The following is a 23,008-nucleotide window of genomic DNA, read 5'->3' as shown; positions in this document are numbered from 1 at the left end:
TTAAGTGATTTCAGTTTTTATAGTAGATTTACTGGAAAATAATGTCTCATGTCTAAAATTGTAACATTCTATAACATTTCAAATTATTAAACCAAAAACTATAATTGCTTATAATTGGTAGATAAACCAAACTACTACTGGAAACAATAATTAGTTTTCACTCATTGTCTTGTTTATCCAGTCAAGGTACTGTGACACTTTGGTATACACTCCATATGTGCCTTGAGAGCCACAGAGATGTAAACCCCAGCTAACGATACCTACTGCAGAGTATACATCCTTTTCTCGTACAACAAAGGCTGACCCACTATCTCCAAAGCATGAGTCCTTTCCACCCCCACTTAAACCAGCACAAAACATGTTGTCTGTAACATGGGGTATTTGGTTGTTAATACGTCTTTCCTTTTCAAAGGATGCTCTACATGTATGTTGGTCCACAGAAGGAACATCAACATACATCAGTTCATCGGCAACTTGAAATCCACCCGTCTCATCATCGATTAATCCATAACCAGATACCAACCTAGAGTGTATAAATATGCATATAAAATATTTCAATGCATTTTAGTTTTACTTAGTCAAGTCTTATGTCTAGAGCCATTTAACCAAGTCTAATTAGCATATAGTAAAGGTTAGACAGTACTGTTAATCTGCCTGATATCTCAGTAGATTAGAATTACAGTCTATACTCATGTAATCATATCATTTGCCAGCAGCCTCATAAAGTATATCCCTATCCTATATCCCTGTATATAGATTTATGTTTTACAGGCAGAAATGACACTTAAATACATGTGGTTTATGTGGCTTATATAATATTCTGAACATGATATATATGACTAAAGGTTCTCACCCTGTGTACTTCTTCCATTCAGCAGGCTTTGGTGGTAGACAAACTGGCCTGATATTCTCACTGAATGTGATTGGTGACTTGAGCTTAATTAGGGCAATATCGTTGTCAAATTCTGTAGTGTAGATTTCATGTATATGGATTGATGATATATTAAGGGTGATATACTTTTCCATTTCATTTAAATTATTATGCCCAGCATATGCCTGCACAGAAAAAATAAACTACTGATTACTACTTGTTATATACAAACCAAAATGACCAAATTCCTTTGTTTGTTAACACTGTTTTTTATACAAGTGATTTACACAGACAAAATAAATAAATACTTAGCCTTATAGTGTGGTTAAATCATCCATAAAGATGATAAAGTCGGTGTTAAATGAAAAGTGTTTCACAATACAGATAAAACAACAATTTTGGTTTCAAATATGGGAAGATTATATAGTTGTAAGCAAAAGCTTGATCACAGGGTTACTTTATTTTCATGAACTTAGTAATACCCGCTTTGTCATATATTACAGCTTGAAAACTAGGAGTCTTTCAAATTTTTGTTTACTGAATTTTCTCACACTTCTTTGAGGAACACCTTTACTACTGAGATATTATTTTGTCTTGCATGCAAAGCATGTTTAAAATCTTGACACTGATTTTCAATGATTATCAAGGGGACTATGAGGTTCTAACTAGCTGTATTGTGCAATTTGATATCTTTTTATAAATTTATATTTTGTATGTCTTCAACCGTTGTTTGATTCAGCTGTCCAGACCCCTAGGGGAAGTTCATTCCACCACCTTGGTGCCAGAACAGAAAAGAGTCTTGTTGCACACCTACCTCTTACACTGAGAGATGGTGGAACAAGCCAAGCTGTGCTGGTAGCTCTGAGTGGAAGACATGTCGGTGGGGTTGAGGAGAACCTCGAAGTACTACTTCCACCGTCCGAGGATGTCCGCAGTCGAAGTCAGCAGATTCCCACTCCCACTGTAAACAGTGTGCGCAGGGCACTGCTTCCCCCTCTTGAGGCGCAATAGGACTCCTTCTTCAGCTTGACAGCATCCCTTACTTCCGGGGTCCACCAACGGGTTCGGGGATTGCCGCCACGACAGGCACCGGGGACCTTATGGCCACAGCTCCTAGCGGCCGCGTCGACAATGGAGGTGGAGAACATGGTCCACTCAGGATCTGGTTGAAGCTCTGCCGGAGGTGGGAGTTGAAGATCTCTCTGACCGGAGACTCTGTCAAACGTTCCCAGCAGACCCTCGCAGTACGTTTGTTGAAGTCTGTCCAACTTCCTCCCCCGCCATCGGATCCATCTCACCACCAGGTGCTGATCAGTTGACAGCTCCGTCCCTCTCTTTACCCGAGTGTTCAAGACATACGGCCGGAGGTAAGATGAAACAACCACAAAGTCGATCATCGACTTCCGATCTAGGGTGTCCTGGTGCCATGAGGGTTCATGGGAGTTTGCCCAACCAGTCCACATGTGCTTTGTGGATCTGGAGAAGGCATTCGACTGTGTCCCTCGTGGTGACCTGTGGGGGGTGCTCTGGGAGTATGGGGTCCGGGGCCCTCTGCTAAGGGCTGTCCGGTCCCTATATGACTGGAGCAGGAGTTTGGTTCGCATTGCCGGCAGTAAGTCAGACTTGTTCCCGGTGCATGTTGGACTCCAGCAGGGCTGCCCTTTGTCACCGGTCCTGTTCATTATTTACATGGACAGGATTTCTAGGCGCAGTCGGGGGCTGGAGGGAGTCCGGTTTGGGGACCACAGGATTTCGTCTGCTTTTTGCAGATGATGTTGTCCTATTGGCTTCCTCAAATCAGGACCTTCAGCGTGCAATGGGACGGTTTTCAGCCGAGTGTGAAGCAACAGGGATGAGAATCAGCACCTCCAAGTCTGAGGCCATGGTTCTCAGCCGGAAAAGGGTGGCTTCACCCTTCAGGTTGGTGGAGAGCTCCTGCCTCAAGTGGAGGAGTTTAAGTATCTTGGGGTCTTGTTCAAGAGTGAGGGAAGGATGGAGCGGGAGATCGACAGGTGGATCGGTGTATATTCTGCAGTGATGCGGTCGATATACCGGTCTGTTGTGGTGAAGAAACCACAATCTACCAGTCGATCTACGTTCCTACCCTCACCTATGGACATGAGCTTTGGGTCATGACCGAAAGGACAAGATCCCGGATACAGGCGGCCGAAATGAGTTTCCTCCACAGCGTGGCTGGGCGCTCCCTTAGAGATAGGGTGAGGAGCTCGGTCCCTCGGGAGGAGCTCAGAGTAGAGCCGCTGCTCCTCCACATCGAGAGGAGTCAGCTGAGGTGACTCGGGCATCTGTTCCGGATGCCTCCTGGACGCCTCCCTAGGGAGGTGTTCCGGGCATGTCCAACCAGGAGGAGGCCCCGGGACAGACCTAGGACACGCTGGAGGGACTATGTCTCTCGGCTGACCTGGGAACGCCTTGGTATTCCCCCGGAAGAGCTGGAGGAAGTGTCTGGGGAGAGGGAAGTCTTTGCTTAGACTGCTGCCCCCGCGACCCGGCCCCGGATAAGCGGTAGAAGATGGATGGATGAATGGAGTTTGTACCATCCGGGTTATTATACAAGGGGTGAATGAATAAAGACTTGACTTGAAGATGTGATAATTTAGAAAATTTTTGTACATTGCTGACTCTGACATATATACCTGTATATTTACTGATTTTATTAAGGAGTCATTTTCTACATATTTGAAACAATACTGAATCTGTATTACAATAAAATCACACATTTTCACATTTAGTGAAGCATGTATGATTTTGCCTTGATTAATTATTTTAAATGGATTGTTTTTTCAGTCATAGCAATGTGTCATTTTGTTCAGAAAGACTGTTACATGTGTAGTGATCATGTGGGATGTCAGGATGTATACAGTATTATTAAAGGATGTGCTATCACGATCAGGATCACTTGTTTTAAAATCTTGTTTAGTGTAAAACTCACGAACACATGTGCGCTGATCAGCATCCAGCTTGAAGCCATGATAGCATGCACAAAGGTATGAGCCCATGGTGTTGAGGCAGATTTGAGTGCAGGGAGGAACTTGACTCGAACATTCATCTCTATCTGTATAACACAATCCTGCCTTTTATCATATTAAATTGCTTTGTCATATTAAATTAGATTGAAATCATTTACTGATAGAATTATTACACTTGTAATTATTTTTTTTAATTAATCCTTGTCAGTGAGAACTATTATTGCATTGCATTTTTTGGGTACATTTACTTATCTTTACTCATTTACTTAAAATGTATCATGCTTGTGTATATTTTATCAATATGAAAAAAAAAAATCTATTACCGCTCCTAAGACATTTTATTTGTCACCTTTAGCCTGGTAAAATGCAGAGAAGCCCACAGGAAGGGTAGGCCCTTGGTTCACTTCATTAGTACAAAGTGAAAGCTTTACTTTAGCGGTGGGTATGAAAATGGAACTGTTTCCTGGATGACTGTGGCTCTTTGAATCCTGGTCACCACAGTACTTCATCACTTTCTCCTTATAGGATATCTGCAGTATTTCAGATACATAGGACAAAAACAACTGCTTAAATAGATCAACAATCTCCTCATATTCTCCAAGGTGTAGTGATATAATAGTGAAATTATAGAACAGAGTCATATCATAAGAATTATATATCACATGTACCGTGAGAGATTCGTTCCGGCAGCCTTGTGAAGGCTTGATATTGAGATAGTTGAAATTGATCTGAATGTGATAGCCAAGAGGCACCTCCAGGTCCCAGTGTTTATAAAGGGGAGCTGGATAATGTTCAGGGTAATTAGGAGAGTGTAACTCACCATACATCACTGACATGTATACAAAACTCCATATTTGCAAGTTGATAGAGATTATAAAAATCCTGGCAGGGAAAATGGGGGAGTGTTATTATTTTGTTTAAAAGAAACAAAAAATAAATCTATGTATTAATTTGTCCAGTTAGGTGGTTGTAGTTCACTGGTTATATTTTAATAGGTGAACTATGGTGAATTAAATTGACAGTAAACTACGGATATTATCGAATAAGACTCTCAGTTAAATTCCTAAGTATTATGCTGTCTCAATTTTATGTGTAAAACCAATTAAATAAATGAGAGTGCAAGAAATCTGTTAAAGGCAATTAAAGTCTTTACTAATGTGTAATACAATTTAATGCAAAAAAACTGGCTATTCATTTATACATATTTAGTAAAAATGTATTTAGTTCAGTTATAGTGAGCCTGTATGTTCTGTACCAACACCCTGTTTGAATGCATGTGAAAGACAAACAAATTTAATATAGCTAAAATAGTTTAGATTTTAAACTTTCAATTTATAGAGACACACAGACTGATTAATTTTCTGTACATAGATTATGCAATAGTGTCTGTAATCTTAATACAATAAAACTGATTAACTTGATCTTTTATTAACTGTATAAGCGGACACAAATGAATCATAATCACCATTTTATATTCAATTGTAATTCCATTATTGCAGTGTTCAAAGTCAAACAAACAGAGTGAATAAAAACGCAAGAACAGTATAAACATGGGGAAAGAGGGTTAGATAAATAAACAGTAGGCTAAAAAAGTACAAAGTCCATTTGTAGGGTTTACAATTAATGTTAAATGAATAAGGATATTTACATTCACATGAGCAAGATTGGGCTCCAGATGCAATATATGAGAAAGAAATAACAATGGACACATTTCCAGTTCAGTAGAGGAGTTTTTCCCCCACATGATAACATGGAATTTGCAATAGATTGAAATACCAGATTGTCCACTGAGCTGATGAACAAGAGAAATTTGGACTGAGCTGCTCACGGACCAAGGTGCATTTGGTATATCACATGATTTACTGAAACTGATGTTGTTTTTGGATGCTATGTTACTGAAATTGATGTTATGTAAAAAAGGTTTAAAAAAGTGTTTTTAAATATTCTCCTTTATTTGTTGAATGTAACACTTTTTTAACATAATTTGTTCAGCTTGATGAGTGTAACATAAAATGTGCATTAATCAACTTATATTAATACATGGAATACATGTAAAAATCACAGTAATTTACAGTAATAAAAACACAGTGATAAACTGTGTACACCAGTTTGTTTGCTTACAGTTTATTCATACTCTTTAAAACAGCATTTGGGAGCTGGGCATATAATCAAGTCTACTGGCTAGATGTTAGAAGATTAATGCAAATATTCTTAATATTATGCATTTAAATGATTTCAGTTTTTATAGTAGATTTACTGGAAAATAATGTCTCATGTCTAAAATTGTAACATTCGATAACATTTCAAATTATTAAACCAAAAACTATAATTGCTTATAATTGGTAGACAAACCAAACTACTACTGGAAACAATCACTAGTTTTCACTCATTGTCTTGTTTATCCAGTCAAGGTACTGTGACACTTTGGTATACACTCCATATGTGCCTTGAGAGCCACAGGCATTTAAACCCCAGCTAACGATACCTACTGCACAGTATACATCCTTTTTTCGTACAACAAAGGCCGACCCACTATCACCAAAGCATGAGTCCTTCCCCCCCCCACTCAATCCAGCACAAAACATGTTGTCTGTAACATGGGGAATGTGGTTGTAAATACTTCTTTCCTTTTCAAAGGATGCTCTACATGTATGTTGGTCCACAGAAGGAACATCAACATACATTAGTTCATCGGCAGCTTTACCTCCACCCGTCTCGATTAATCCATAACCAGATACCAACCTAGAGTGTATAAATATGCATATAAAATATTTCAATGCATTTTAGTTTTACTCAGTGAAGTCTTATGTCTAGAGCCATTTAACCAAGTCTAATTAGCATATAGTAAAGGTTAGACAGTACTGTTAATCTGCCTGATATCTCAGTAGATTAGAATTACAGTCTATACTCATGTAATCATATCATTTGCCAGCAGCCTCTTAAAGTATATCCCTATCCTATATCCCTGTATATAGATTTATGTTTTACAGGCAGAAATGACACTTAAATACATGTGGTTTATGTGGCTTATATAATATTCTGAACATGATATATATGACTAAAGTTTCTCACCCTGTGTACTTCTTCCATTCAGCAGGCTTTGGTGGTAGACAAACTGGCCTGATATTCTCACTGAATGAGATTGGTGACTTGAGCTTAATTAGGGCAATATCGTTGTCAAATTCTGTAGTGTAGTTTTCATGTATATGGATTGATGATATATTAAGGGTGATATACTTGTCCATTTCATTTAAATTATTATGCCCAGCATATGCCTGCACAGAAAAAATAAACTACTGATTACTACTTGTTATATACAAACCAAAATGACCAAATTCCTTTATTTGTTAACACTGTTTTTTATACAAGTGATTTACACAGACAAAATAAATAAATACTTAGCCTTATAGTGTGGTTAAATCATCCATAAAGATGATAAAGTCAGTGTTAAATGAAAAGTGTTTCACAATACAGATAAAACAACAATTTAGGTTTCAAATATGGGAAGATTATATAGTTGTAAGCAAAAGCTTGATCACAGGGTTACTTTATTTTCATGAACTTTGTAATACCCGCTTTGTCATATATTACAGCTTGAAAACTAGGAGTCTTTCAAATTTTTGTTTACTGAATTTTCTCACACTTCTTTGAGGAACACCTTTACTGCTGAGATATTATTTTGTCTTGCATGCAAAGCATGTTTAAAATCTTGACACTGATTTTCAATGATTATCAAGAGGACTCTGAGGGTCTGCTTAAGAGCAGTTCTATCTAGCTGTATTGTGCAATTTGATATCTTTTTATAAATTTGCCACAATTTTTAGGCAGGAATTAGCAGGTTTTAAGAATCAGAGACTTTATTGTGCTCTGGAATTGCTACCTTCTTAATTAACTCTTAAGGCCAAATGAGTACAATATTTTCTGTGACCTTTTTTCATTTACATTTACATTTCAATTTACAGCATTTGGAAGATGCTCTAATCCAGAGTGACATATAAATGTGCTTTTATGTCTCTAGCACTGAATAGATTAACTCTGGTTTTCTAGGTTACAGACTTAATATACCATGAGCCTAAAACACTGTTCAAATATATATATATATATATTTTTTGTAGGTCTTCAACCGTTGTTTGATTCAGCTGTCCAGACCCCTAGGGGAAGCTCATTCCACCACCTTGGTGCCAGAACACCCTCCTGTCTCTTCTCGACTCATTCACCCTCACACTCAACAGCTACATCCCCATACACAAAGGAGGCAATGCCCTGGACCTGGTTTTCACCCGTCCTTCTCCAGCTACAGATGTGACTGCTACCCCACTACACGTCTCTGATCATCACCTGGTATCCTTCACCATCACTCTCCCTACCCTACCTAAAACTACCTCTCACCCCCTCACTCTTACCCGCCGCAACCTTCACTCTGTCTCCCCTTCTTCTGTAGCTTCTGGCACTCTTTCTTCCCTTCTGGATCCTGTGTCAGCCCCAACTGCACTTATATCTCAGAGTATGGATTCCCCTACACCTTTTTTGTCGCATTTCTCAACTGTAGCAGCAGAAGAGATTTTACAGCTAATCCAGTCTTGCAATCTTACCACCTGCCCATTGGATCCACTCCTTTCCACTATGCTCCAGACCATCTCGCAAGACCTTCTGCCCTTCATTTCCACTATAATCAATAGATCCATAGCATCTGGTCAGGTACCAACTACTTTCAAGAGAGCAAGGGTTATTCCCATCCTAAAGAAACCCACTCTGGATCCATCAGACATCAGTAACTACAGACCGGTATCACTTCTCTCATTTCTTTCAAAAATTCTTGAACGCATTGTCTATAATCAACTGTCTGTCTATCTCTCACAGAACAACCTCCAAGACCCCAACCAGTCTGGCTTTAAAGCAGCTCATTCCACAGAGACAGCCCTTTTGGATGTCTCTGAGAAACTACATGCTGCTAGATCAGCCAAACTGTCATCCGTCCTTATCCTCCTTGACCTTTCAGCAGCGTTTGATACGGTCAACCACGAGACTCTCTTATCCAACCTCAGGAGTCTTGGGATTTGCGGATCAGCTTGGGAATGGTTTGCTTCCTACCTGGAAGGACGCTCATATCAGGTAACATGGAAGGGAGTGGCATCTGCTCCACGCAGACGCTCCACTGGCATCCCACAGGGCTCAGTACTTGGTCCTCTTCTTTTCTCCCTGTATACTCACTCTCTTGGTGAAGTTATTTCCTCACATGGGTTCTCTTACCACTGCTATGCTGATCATACACAACTTATCTTCTCTTTCCCACCCTCAAATGCCACAGCTTCTGACCGGATCTTAGCATGTCTGGCAGACATTTCATCATGGATGACTGCTCATCAGTTAAAGCTCAATCCTAACAAAACTGAACTGCTATTCATCCCAGGTGATTCATCCCCAGGTCATGATCTTGCTATATCCTTGCACAATGATCTGATCTCCCTTCAGCCACAGCTTGCAACCTTGGGGTAACCATGGATAATCAATTGTCCTTTTCCTCTCATGTTGCTAATGTGACTCGCTCATGTTGGTTTCTTCTCTACAACATTAGAAGGATTCGGCCATTTTTGTCCACACAGGCTGCTCAGGTACTTGTTCAGTCTCTTGTCATTTCTAGACTGGATTACTGCAACGCACCGCTGGCAGGTCTACCTATGAACGCAATCTGTCCTCTGCAAATGATCCAAAATGCAGCTGCCCGGCTTGTTTTCAACCTGCCAAAGTTCTCGCATACCACCCCGCTGCTGCGATCCCTCCACTGGCTTCCGGTAGCTGTACGCATCAGATTCAAAACACCGATGCTGGCCTACAAAGCCAAAAATGGACCAGCTCCCTTTTACCTCAAAGCCCTCATCACTCCGCGCACTGCACCCCACACCCTCCCATCTACCAGCACTGCTCGACTGGTTCCACCATCTCTCAGGGTAAGAGGCAAGCATACTACAAGACTCTTCTCTGTTCTGGCACCAAGGTGGTGGAATGAACTTCCCCTAGATGTCCGGACAGCTGAGTCACTGGCTATTTTCAAGCGGCGGTTGAAGACCTACTTATTCAGGAAACACTTCAACTAGCACTTCTTTCCTTATCTTTTGCATTGAAAAAAAAAAAAAAAAAAAAACCTTTGACACTTTTTTCATTGTAACTTTGAACAAATGTTTTAAACTCATGGTATCTTAAGTATGTAACTTAGTGAGCCAGCATTATTGTATGCAATGCTAGAGATTTAAGCACTTATGTACTTTGCTCTGGATAAGGGTGTCTGCCAAATGCTGTAAATGTAAATGTAAATGTAAACAGAAAAGAGTCTTGTTGTACACCTACCTCTTACACTGAGAGATGGTGGAACCAGCCAAGCTGTGCTGGTAGCTCTGAGGGTGCGAGGTGCAGTGCAAGGAGTGATAAGGGCTTTGAAGAAAGTGGGAGCTGGTCCATTTTTGGCTTTGTAGGCAAGCATCAGTGTTTTGAATCTGATGCGTGCAGCTACCAGAAGCCATTGAAGGGAGCGCAGCAGTGTAGTGGTATGCGAGAACTTAGGTAGGTTGAAAACAAGTCGTGCGGCTGCATTTTGGATCATTTTCAGTGGACGAATTACGTTCAGAGACCTGACAGCAGTGAGTTGCAGTAGTCCAGGCTTGAAATGACAAGAGACTGAACAAGTACCTGAGCAGCCTGTGACAAAAATGGCCAAGAAGGAACCGACATGAACGTTTCACATTAGCAACATCAGAGGAAAACTACAGTTGATTGTCCATGGTTACCCCAACCATGCTAAGCTGTGACTGAAGGGGAGATCAGATCGTTGTGCAGGGATATTGCAAGATCATGACCTGGGTATGAATCACCTGGGATGATCAGCAGTTCAGTTTTGCTGGGATTGAGCTTCAACTGATGAGCCTTCATCCACGATGATATGTTTACCAGTCATGCTAAGATCCGAAAAGAAGCTGTGGTATCTGAGGGCAGGAAGGAGAAGTTAAGTTGAGTATCATCAGCATAGGAGTGGTAAGAGAACCTGTGTGAGGAAATAACGTCCGCAAGAGAGTGAGTATACAGGGAGAAAAGGAGAGGACCAATTACTGAGCGCTGTGGGATACCAGTGGAGGGTCTGCGTGGAGCACATGTCACTCACCTCCATGTTACCTGATATGAGCAACCTTCCAGCTAGGAAGCAAACCATTCCCATGCTGATCCACATTTTCCTAGACTCCTGAGGTAGAGTCTTGTCCGTATCAAACACTGCTGAAAGGTTGAGGACACATATAGAAGCAAGTCTAAACTTTTCTGCATGCCACAATTACTACTGAATTGTGTTCTATTTTTAAGATGACCAAATAAAAGTAACTGTTCATTACCATTTGCAAAATGGTAAAATATGTCCTCAAAATTATATCTGGAAACTGCTTAATTAAGTAATCACGTTTTAAGTGTAAATTGTCCATGTTTGTGAGAGTTGCACATTATAATTTTGCAAATTTTAGTAAATTTTCTTTGGTGAATTCTTGGGGATTCTGACATGGGTTTTCATACCACTGCTACAGACTCAATGAGACTCAACTCATTTTCTCCATTCCTCCACCAGGCACTCATGTTTCTGCTCAGATCTCAGTACATCATCAATGGCAGGCTATCAGCTGACACTGAATTGGTTCTTACCCCAGGTGATTCGTTCCCATGCCAGGCTCTTACATTCTTCTTGGACAACTCGCTAATCTAACATTTGTTCAGTGCAGGCAACCTTGGGGTAACCCTGGACAACCAGTTGTCATTTTCCCCTCACAGTCCTAATCCGACACCTTCATGTCAAATTCTTTTTAATAGTTTAAGATGAATTTGTCCATTTCAATCCACACAGGCTTCTCAGGTGCTTGTTCAGTCCCCTGTCATTTTAACACTGGACTATTGCAACTAACCTCTGGAAGATCTGCCTATCAGCACCATATGATCTATGCAAATGGTCCAGAATGCAGCTACATGACATGTTTTGAACCTTCCCAACCTTCAGTTCTCCCACACTGCCCCATTGCTATGCTCTCACTACTGGCTTCTGGTAACTGCTGATACTTGCACACAAAGCAAAAAAAACAAAACAAAATGGACCACACATTTACCTCAAAGCACGTATCACACCCTGCCCTGCACGCTCTAAAGACTCTCTATTCTAGCACCAAGGTGGTGTAATGAACTTCCCATAGATACCAGAACAGTTTTTTTTTTAGCTATATGACCTCCCCAGAATTTTTAGACTGAAAATAGGTATTCTTAATCTGTGACCTAGTGAACCAGTATCCGGGTGTATTCACTGATGGAGACTTCAAAGCACTTCTATAAGATGCTTTGGATAAGGATGTATACCAAATGCTGTATATCTCAAAGTCAGATATCACAATAGAGACAAAAAGAGAAATAATCAATAGTGAATATATTCTAGAGGCAGTGTATATGTATATGTATATTGATTTAGGAATACCTGCACTTTTTCCTTTTTTATAGGGCCTTTTAGATGGTCTCTAACCAAATTGTGAGCTGCAGTCATTAACCATGTTTCTCCAATGATAAATGCCCCTCCTCTGTATGGATGGTTTGTATTAATGTAAAGGTAGACTTGCCAGGGAAAGGAGCCAGAAGGAGCCGGTTTTCCTCCAATTATTCTGCTGTATTGAGACATTAATTTTTGCTGACCACATACTAAACACACACACACACACACACACACACACATACTTTATCATATATGGCCATTTCTTTCTTTAAAATGTTCCAGTAAAATATTTTGTCATTAATATTCTACCATAATGACATGAAGGAAGTATATTATTGCCATTTTCCTTCCATGTTTGTGCAGCACTACATGTATAGTTCCCTGTATTGGAATGATAAAAACAGTTAAGTGAATATAATTACATAATTTGAGGAAAATAAACACAACACACACATGCACACACACACGCACACACAAATTTTTCTCACCATAATGTTTTCCCTTGGAAGTGTAATAAGGTTTATTGCAGTGGAACTCAATGACTGACAAATATTCATTATTAGAACCTTTAACAAATTCCACATGTCCATTCAGCAAGGTTTTAGGGTTCCCACATTTAATTGCTGGAAACAAAAAACAAACACACACAAAATAATTAACTGAATATTCAGGTGTTTTCAATACCAGAAAATCTTTTGGCTTGTAACTATTCTCTTTTTAATTTGATAGATAATTCTCTGAAATATTCACAATTAAAGGAAATGCATGAAATATTTTCATAGTGAAATATTTGTGATATCAGGGGTCTCAAGTGTCACGCATTGAGAGTGACAGTCACTCATTTCGGTCTTTTGTCATGTTCTCCCGCCACACGTATTTCTCACGCAGAAAAATTTTTGACTATTTTTTCACTTTAATGAGAAAGCCAACATAGAAGTAGTGCAATCTATTAGATGACTAGCATGTTTGAGCAGGGTGTGCCAGTGAAGGAGTGAGAGAGGTGGACAGAATAAAGGACTAAAGTGCTGCTGCATTTCGTTCTTTAGGTAAAGACTCCTACTAGGTACTGTAGGAATCTATTATCAGTGAAAATAGAGAAAATATACCAAAAGGTATCAAGGAATGAGGTAAGAAAAACTGGTTCAGGGTGGAATTTTGTAGTGAGCAACTGCTATTTAAATTCAGTTAAAGTAATTTAATTTGGCACACAGTCACAGTGCTCAGTTATTCATTTACTTATATTTCTTCCTTTACTGGCAGTCATTGTTGTTTTACCTTCACAGGTCACTTTGTTGTGTTTAAGAAGATATCCATGTGGACAGCTACAACGGAATCCTCCAATAAAATTGTAGCAAAAATGACTGCATGGATTACTCTTGCTGGCACATTCATCAACATCTATATAAAGAGCACATGGGACAGAAAGACAGAAACAAACAAGCTATATTCCTAGGCCCCTGTGGCACAGGGTTACTTAACAGACTGAAGGTCAGAAATCTTCCTGTCTCACAAAGTTACACTGTATGTCATTATCATATATGCTCTATAAAATTATTCCTCTTGTGAGAGATTAACAGCATAAGCTCTGACTCTACTGCAATGCTGACCAGGGTAAAGCAATTAGTGAAGATTATTATTTAATTACCATGTTAATTATTTATAAGAATGTGTAAAAATTGTGATTTAGTGACAAATTTAAAAAAAATCTAGGCCCAGTTATGATTTTGGGAGCATACTGTAGATATCCATATCCATGTACACTTGTCCCATTACAAGGAAGAGTCACTGCAATTTAATTGCCTGATCTCTTTTGTCCTGTAATAAAACATGAGTTCTTCCATAATGAAATCCTTGTTCAGAATACAAGGGTTCACTGACTGGTTTTATTAGGATGAAAATGATGAAACTCGTATGTTATGGCTTTCATCGTCAACAGATTTGAGTTCTTCTTGAAATACTGGCCAGTTGAGAAGTCTGAACTTCCTACTATCCTTGCCCCAATAATGAACCCCTGATATAAATGTCACCTGGACCTGCTCAAGCATTTTATCCATGTCATGAAACATGATGACACATGTATTTATATTTATCTATGTCTATTATTTGTCTCATATTCCTAAATACTGAAATGTTTACCTTGTGTTTGGTAGAAGGCATTGAATCCAGTATGAACCTGTGGGTGTGAGTCATCTGAATGGAAATAAATGTATAAACAACCTCCAGAAGCAGAGTGAAGATGAGGATTGATAGAAGACTGCATCTCAGTAAAGGACATGCTGCCACACAGAGTCTTGTTTAGATTGTTGCCAGTGAATATCTGAAGAATTGAAAACTGATGTTAAGTCAAGAAGCTGTTATTGTCATTTCAACCACATATAGCTGACGCAGTACATTGAGAAATGAAACAACGCTTCTCCAGTAACATGTCCTGGCCACATAAAGTGCATCATGTGCAACCTAGTGCAAACAGTGCGAGACAAAAGGCAATATAAACATGCAATACAAAACACTACAGGCCAAACACACAAAATACAAAATAGTACTGACCAGTGTGCATGAAGTATATGATACTGTACACTGTGCAAAAAAAAGGATTCTAACAAAGCAGTAAAACAAAGAGTAAACATATATACACTGTAGTAGCAGCAGTTAGAAAGCGTATTAAAATGTGGTGTGCAAAACAGCAATGTAGTTTGCAAGATTCAGGTAATTACATGATTTAAATGAAAGTAGGAGTACTTCTGATTGCCAAAAAAGTAAATAATAATAATATAACTTAACTGCTGTCTATATTGGTCTATAACTGCACACAATATTGGTCTTAGCCAGTATTCCCTTGCCTTCAATTAGTCCAAAATGCTGCATCTTTTGACATTTTTCAAGGAAATATGACAATATAACACCAATTTTGACCTCACTTCACTGGCTGTCAGTGTATTATATGGTTCAGTTTAAAGTGCTTTTATTTGTTTTTAAATCCTTAAATGATCAGACCCTGACATACAGTACCTTACAGAACTGCTTCACCCCTACAGTCCTGCCTGTTCGCTTAGGTCAGCTGATCAATAGCTTTCTGACACCAAAGGGACAAAGAGGAAGCTTAGAGGAGTCCGTGCCGTCTCTGGTGCTGCTCCTAGGTTATGAAACAACTTGCCTCTGTACATCAGACAGGCACCAACTGTTTCCTTATTTAAAAACCGGTTGAAAACGCATTTCTACTCCCTGTTTTTTGTTTAATTGTGAATTATTGCTGTTATTATTTTATTTTGTTACTATTCAATTATTTTGTTATCTGTATTTTATGATGTACAGCACTTTGTGTTCAGCTTTGGCTGTTTCATTTCCAGTCTCATAGTACACACACAATAACTGACCTTGAGAGCATCATGTTCACACTCTGCACTGTTCTCCAGGTCCAGGTGAATGAGAGTCAGAGATACTGCAAAGCCTGGAGAAGCACATAGGGTCCAGTTCTTTGTGCTGTTGCTGGGGTATTCCAAAGGATGATCAGGAGAGCTTAACCAGCCCTGTGGTTGTGAACATACCAGTGGCAGCAGTAGCACACACACACTGAAGTGAATATTGAAAAATTATTTACTAGTTTATCAGTTAGACCTCACAGATTTTACAATTAAACATCATGGAAAGTGATTAAAAACATCATTCATTCATTCATTCATTCATTCATCTTCAGTAGCCACTTAATTCTTTTCAGGGTCACTGTGGATTCAAAGCATATCCCAGGAACACTGGGTGCGAGGTGGGAACAGGAGAGAATCAACCATCCCTCAAGATACAAGACATCATTTAAGTCTCTTCTGTTATGGCACTCGGGGGAAGAATGTACTTCCCCTGTTTGTTTGAATAGCCTATGTCATGAACTGCCGTAAGACTGGGTTGGAATAGCTGAGTCATTTACTGCCTTCACCCAAAATTCTCAAAACATTTCTCAAAAGGTTTTAGATCAACAAGCATATTGAATCTGAGACCCTGACCTGTTTAACTAGCATGAGATGTTTTTGTTGGAGACTATAAACTGCTGCTGTAAGGATACTGCTCTGGATGTCTGCTTATAGTGTAAACATAATTGTAAGTGGATATTAAGCTTAGAACAGGGAGGAAAAACACACAACAAAATGAGTCCTGTAACTAATATTAAAATTAACCCACCACTATCTATTAAAAAAGAAAACCTCAATGTATAATTTCTAGTACGATGATTAATATAGTAAATCTAACCAGAAGGTAACATTTTTGTATTTACATATTATTTAAAAACTATTTAAATACTACAGTAATACTACTATTATTTAAAACTACATACCTGAGAATTATCATGACTGGTTATAAATTTCAATCTTCTGAGCAGATACTGAATGAACTTAACTTAATCTCCCTTTATTTATGTTTAGTCGTGTTAATGTGTCACTAAAATCGATTAACTTGTGTTTACATTGCTTTTGTGCTCAGTTGTGTGTGTGTGTCTGTCTGTGTGTGTTTTGTCTGTGTGTATGTGTCTGTGTCTGTGTGTTTGTATGTGCGTCTTGTCTGTGTCTCTGTGTGTGTGTGTGTGTGTGTTTGTGTGTGTCTTGTCTGTGTGTGTCGTCTGTGTGTGTGTGTGTGTGTGTGTGTGTGTGTGTGTGTGTGTGTGTGTGTGTGTGTGTGTGTGTGTGTGTGTGTGTTTGCTAGGTCAGAGAGCAGGGATAAGACTGTCTTCTCTGGGGATGCACTTATTTCCAGGGATTTCAGAACAGCGTAACAGATATTGCGTCATCGGGTGGGCGTGGCCTATTTGATAATCTAACCCTAACCCTAACCGTAGTTTTTGGTTGTTTATTTGTTTTCTAAAATAAATCTACCTATATGACTGTTTTGCCCTTCGTAGTATGCTCTTTTTTTTGAAAGAGGGCGTTTTTCCAAGACCTCCGGAAACACGCCCACTTTACGTCGTGGTAACGAAACCCCCGGATTTTAGTGAATTCCGTCTTTTTTCTCCGAGTCTGTGTGTGTCCCCTAAAGTTACACCGTGTCTCCTATAGGTGGCGGTAATAACAGTTGAAGTGTTAAAACTGGATTAGACGAAGAAGCAGTAAAGGATTGTGGGTCTGTGCATGTTGTGTTGCTGCACATTGACATTGGGGATTGAATCGTGTGAGCAGGTAAAACTTTTGTGTGTATTATGTGGCGTTCAGACATGTTGAGCACATGTGGGACGGATAGAGTTATCTAGCTCATATTAGTGTGAAGCATTAGTATAAATAATGTGTATATTTATAACCCATTGTACATTATGTTAGCTGTCTTTGCTAATGAACATCTTATTGTTTCGTTTGTTATGTAAAATGTCTCCATAATGTTCTCTGTTACTATACTGATTTTACTCAGGTGTTGTTTAGTTAGTTGAATTATACACACACACACACAGAGACACACACACACACAGAGACAGACAGACACACAGAGACAGACAGACACACACACACACACACACACACACACACACACACACACACACACACACACATATATTGCTGTGTACCTGTACTATGCAATGACAATACAGTTCTATCTGTCTTCCTGTCCTGTCCTGTCCTGTTGTTTGGCAGTCTAATGCTCTTCGTGGATTGTGTTATTATCAGTTTGCTGATCTTTCTTTCACAGACGAGAGAAGACTTCAGGATGGGTGGCTCAGTGTCCAGTCCTGCTGCCACTGTACAAGCAGAGGCTCACTTAGGCAGCAGTGTCCCTCCACAGGGATGTCCTATGCACCAGGCACAACAGGAAAGTAGGTCTAATTAAAACTTATAACTTAATAATTAGTAATTGTAAAACATTTCTTTCACATGAAACATGTTTACAATTCAAGATTCTCCTCCATCTGAGTGCCCCATGCATCAGGCTGTGTCTCAGCCCACAGCTCCAGCAGGTCCAGCGCACCAGGAGAAGGCCTACGACTTTGTAGGGTGCCCCATGAAGGCTGCAAAAGGAGTGTCTGACATTGATCCAACAAACATGGTACTTAAACCATCACTTCCAGATACGATGCTTGTGCTTGTTCACTTCTAAAATGATGTAAAAACTGGCCATCTTGTGTGTGTTTTATTTAGATGCCACCACCAAACCAACAGCCAGCTCCTGGCCAGCCTTTCTCTTTGCCAGTTAACAGAGAAGAGTCCAGAATTCCTAGATTTGGAACAGATAAAAACTGGGTATATCCCTCGGAGCAAATGTTCTGGAATGCCATGTTGAGAAAGGGGTAAGTTGTTTTATTGCAGGTTAAATAAACACATGCACATATTCAGTATTGCTGTAGCTTGGCTTTCCTTAATGTGAACTGATTGTTCAACACAGAGGATTTGTTCCTCTTTCTGCAGAACTTGCTGTCATGAGAACTTGTGTCCTTAACCACTGGTGGTATACTTGAAGAATAGTACTTTGTGTCTATAATCTTTAATACTTTGTGTCTATATACTTTGTGTCTATAATCTTTATACTACTTTATGACTTGATTTAAAATAAAAATCATCTCCTAACAGATTTAGATTACTGTTCACATGAAAACAAATCTATCTTAAAACAATTCTTTTGCATTTATAAATACTTGCACTTCCACAAGTAAACGCTTTTTGCCTTTCACCTTCATTTGTGGCTGAATATTTGACATTTTTAATGTAATTTTTTTTTCTTTGTAAGTTTTTGTCTATTCTTTCACTTAAGTATAGTTTCTCAGGAATTTTCATCCTCCAAATTGCACCACTCATTGAAACTATATTGGATATTGTGTAATGGTCAGATGTTCATTTAGTGATTCCTGGGGCTGTTATTTTTTTTTGGGATTATGAGTTCAGTTAAGTACTTTGTAAATTCACACCAAAACCTGGTTTCTTCAGTCAGGAGGTTAAGACTTGGCCTTAGACAGTTCCCTTTCTTGCCAATAATTTCCAGCATTGACTTTTAGTACTTGTAGTACTTGTACTGGGAATCATTACATGATGTGATCGTGGACTCCACTGATGCTCTCCCATCAGCTCTCATGTTTAACAAAACAACACTGATCAGCAGTGTTTGGTAGTACAGTGTGCAGAAGCAGCAGGTTTATTATGTCTGGTTTGAAAGATACTGCCCACTAAATTGTCTGCGTACAGTCACGTGGTGGCAAGCAGCTTATTTACCATTTTGGGTAGTGAGTGGTGTTGAAGCTTGGCAAGAAAAAAAAATTACGTTTGGCTTTTTAATGTGCTCCAGTGAATTATATGTTGATTGTAAGTATTAGCATGGGTTAATTTGACAATTTTATAGCTTGTTGTCACAGAGCTAGCAGTCAATGATGATGATTTGATTCCTCTCCACATTACCACAAATTAACTAACTCCACATAGTGTATGGAAAACGTGAGCAAGTAAATGTCAGTTTCGTCTCTGTGGTTAGAGTAATATAGCTGATGGCTGAATTTTCATTGTATTTCAGTAGACTTTTAGTACTACAAGTGATCACCTTGACTAAATATACTGCTTATTACATAAAAATAAATAAGTGTATTGAATCCTCTTGCCTAACTACAGAGATGTTCTTTCTTTTTGCCATTGATGGTAAATTCAGCTTCTAAAAAGCTGAAAAAAAAAGAAACAAAAGACTTTAACATACAAGAAGCAAAGAAATAATGATCTGTTTGTATAGGTGGCGTTGGAAGGATGAGAGTCTTTCCCCAGATGACATGACAAACATTATCAAAATCCATAACCGCAACAATGAACAGGCCTGGGAGGAGATCCTGAAGTGGGAGGCTCTACATATGAGGTGAGTAAACTGTTTTAATAATTTAATAATAACAATAACCTTTGTAGTAGTACACCACTTGCTGTCCACTTTATTAGGAACACATCCTTATCACAAGAGCTAATTTCCAGTGTTAAATGTTGTGTGTTCTGCGATGCTTTCCTGCTCACCACAGTTCTAAAGCATGGTTACTACAGACTTCCTGACATCTAAACCAATCTTGACATTGTCTTCTGAGCTCTCTCATCAACATGGCATTTCCACCAGCATTAATTATGACTCTTGATCATCATTTACATGATGGAATGCATTGCTGCCACAGGGTCAAGAATTGCATGAATGTACAGGTGTAATATTGAAGTTGTAGCATTTTACTGGTTCTACTGAAGTCTAATGCTTATTATTTTCATTAATGAATTATTTTAAGAACACATTTAAAACGTTTTTTTCTGGTTTATAGTGAATGTCCATGTGGCCCATCTTTGAAACGGTTTGGAGGTAAAGCAAAAGAGTATTCACCCAGAGCAAGGATACGCCACTGGATGGGGTATGAAGTTATATCATGATAAAATTGATAAGCTAAGCTAACATTCCTCTCAACAGTGTATTCTTACCATTTTTTTCAATTTTTTTTTTTTAATTTGAGCTGTGTTTCTGTAAACCTTTTATTGTGTTTAGATATGAACTACCCTTCGACCGCCACGACTGGATAGTGGATCGTTGTGGAAAGGAAGTCCGGTATGTGATTGATTATTATGAAGGAGACCTCGACACAAACACCTATCAATTCTCTATCTTGGACGTGCGTCCCGCAGTTGACTCTCTTCAAGCAGTGTGGGACAGAGTAAAGGTGGCCTGGTGGCGTTGGACATCTTAAACTCCTGAAAAGCTCATATGGACATTTCTCCTATATGTAAATACAATCTGAATGTTGATGTAGACATATGTAAATGTATTCCGCAAAACTGATAACGATACAAGATGATAAAGGCTTGTGTATGCAGATGTGATTGAGATATCTCACCCCAGATTATGTACACTGTTATAATTATTATACCCATTTGGTTTATTAGTTAAACACGTGTGTAAAGCAAAATACCATAAAGTTTAATGCAGGTTTAAAATAATTTGCAATAACAAAATCTGCCAGGGATTTTCTTTCATATTGTGGTGCTGCTACTCTTTCTGTTTGTGACCTTCTTCTTTAACAAATGCTTTTGAATTGATTTTCAATTAGTGATATACATGATGTGAGTTTTTGTGCGTATTTTTAAAGGCTAGTGTATTTAATTAAATTATGCTGTCCATATGAGTGTGGTGATCTAGGCCACTTTTATTTCTGGATTTTTTAAAACCGATTAAAAACGTAACTGGATTACAAACCAACTCATTTGTTATGCTTCAAAATCTTCAAAAATGACTTGTCAATCTTAAGAAGCTTCTCAAGAAATTAGTTTATTTTACATTTTTACACTGTATCATATCTGGTTTGTATCTCATTCCAAACATTGAGCCTGTTATATCAACCTGATGTGATTTCTTTATCCAGCCACTAGATGGCCATATTTTCACACCATTGTCCTCTATGTTTTAGACGCGTAGGTCATTTAAGGTTCTTTGTTTAGAAGTTAGTGTCATGTTTTTGAAGCACACAGCTTACAGTGTGTATGTGAACGTTATTGGGACACTAAATAAACTGAGCAAAGTAGAGAGAGCTAGAAAAACAGAAAAGGAGCATTTTCGGAGGTTTCCTGTGTATCGAGATCAGTGTACAGGTCATAATCTGGCCATTCTGACTACATTTATCAATGGCGAGCTGTTCATTCTCCACAAAAATAGATGTTTTTGGAAAAAAATTCTTGCTGACTTTGAACTGAGTTTAGAGGATGAAATAGTATCAGGTATTTGTGGACTTTGTGCAAGTTCTTCCTCACAACATAAGAAAGCCTCGAGTCTTTTAACACTTTTAAGCTGTAGAGTTTGGGCGAACTGAACATCTCCAACTCAATAAAGTTTCAGGAAGATTTTGTTTTGATTGTTTTGAGGTTCTGCTGCTGCTTTTCTGATTATGCTACACAATGCAGTTAAACAGTTTTCTTCCCTCTGAAGGCTACAGGGATGCATGTGCTCGCTCAGATATGTGCATGTTCATTTCCAGCAGGAATGCTGCTTGGCTGAGAACCAAAGACCCGTGGTGTAGAGCAGAGAGCAGATATACAAACAGCCTGTGGCAATTCAGATTGCCGGGCTGATTCCCTGCACCCCTCGCCCTGACCAAAGCTCTCTAGCCTGGTCTTATTTACATACTAAAAGATGGTGTGCTGTACCAAGTACAATAACAAGGCTTTGTCACAACTCTAATTAACTTGTGTGTGAGATATAGGTAGTTTGTTTTAGGAAGATTGTAGCAGGTAATTATGCATGCATATATTTTATTTATATATGTTATCTAGCTGTATTAATCTGAACCTGTGCATAATACAGTCCAAAGAACGCATACCATCATTTTGCTCATATAACAGTTCATGGCAATAGCACATGAACGTACACAGAAGGTATATTTTTAACAAGCCTTTTGAACAGCCGACTATCTTGTTCAGCAATGTTCATACATGACCTACAATAGCCTACACTTTAGATTTACCCAGGGAGAAGAGTACAGACTTCTATAGCGACCATCTGTACACATTTGCATTTACTTTTACATTTACAGCATTTATCACAGGCTCTTATACACAGCCACATCTACCATCAAAGAAGTGCTATCATCAAAAATATATCCTCATGCTAGTTCAACAGGTCAGGGTCTAAGAATATCATCGAGCTTGAACACTGTAAGAGACACGTTATTACAGCGAGAAAACTCATGAC

At 38.9% G+C, this 23,008-nt stretch overlaps 3 protein-coding genes across 3 annotated transcripts; 1 reads left to right on the top strand and 2 right to left on the bottom strand.

Annotated features, from left to right (window-relative positions):
- Positions 1-33: 33 nt before the first annotated feature.
- Positions 34-5,440, bottom strand: LOC132845442 (complement C1r-A subcomponent-like). Its single transcript, XM_060869410.1, has 6 exons — positions 5,324-5,440; positions 4,527-4,740; positions 4,208-4,388; positions 3,715-3,944; positions 854-1,056; positions 34-523 (listed from the first exon to the last, which is right to left on the bottom strand). Exons 1-6 carry the CDS (start codon positions 5,347-5,349, stop codon positions 151-153), a joined length of 1,227 nt encoding a protein of 408 aa, XP_060725393.1. The 5' UTR covers positions 5,350-5,440; the 3' UTR covers positions 34-150.
- A 790-nt stretch (positions 5,441-6,230) lies between these two features.
- LOC132845843 (mannan-binding lectin serine protease 2-like) lies at positions 6,231-16,841 on the bottom strand. The gene is made up of 9 exons (XM_060870163.1): positions 16,686-16,841; positions 15,736-15,931; positions 14,498-14,678; positions 13,637-13,759; positions 12,850-12,984; positions 12,671-12,742; positions 12,350-12,567; positions 6,931-7,133; positions 6,231-6,600 (listed from the first exon to the last, which is right to left on the bottom strand). Exons 1-9 carry the CDS (start codon positions 16,697-16,699, stop codon positions 6,234-6,236), a joined length of 1,509 nt encoding a protein of 502 aa, XP_060726146.1. The 5' UTR covers positions 16,700-16,841; the 3' UTR covers positions 6,231-6,233.
- Positions 16,842-17,394: 553 nt separating this feature from the next.
- Positions 17,395-21,523, top strand: LOC132845845 (holocytochrome c-type synthase). Its single transcript, XM_060870165.1, has 7 exons — positions 17,395-17,520; positions 18,023-18,146; positions 18,228-18,376; positions 18,469-18,617; positions 20,039-20,158; positions 20,598-20,684; positions 20,816-21,523. Exons 1-7 carry the CDS (start codon positions 17,473-17,475, stop codon positions 21,012-21,014), a joined length of 876 nt encoding a protein of 291 aa, XP_060726148.1. The 5' UTR covers positions 17,395-17,472; the 3' UTR covers positions 21,015-21,523.
- Positions 21,524-23,008: the final 1,485 nt, after the last annotated feature.

This window comes from Tachysurus vachellii, chromosome 5 (assembly GCF_030014155.1).
Source record: "Tachysurus vachellii isolate PV-2020 chromosome 5, HZAU_Pvac_v1, whole genome shotgun sequence".
Taxonomy (NCBI): Eukaryota; Metazoa; Chordata; class Actinopteri; order Siluriformes; family Bagridae; genus Tachysurus; species Tachysurus vachellii.
This window is presented reverse-complemented; position numbering and strand designations above follow the sequence as displayed.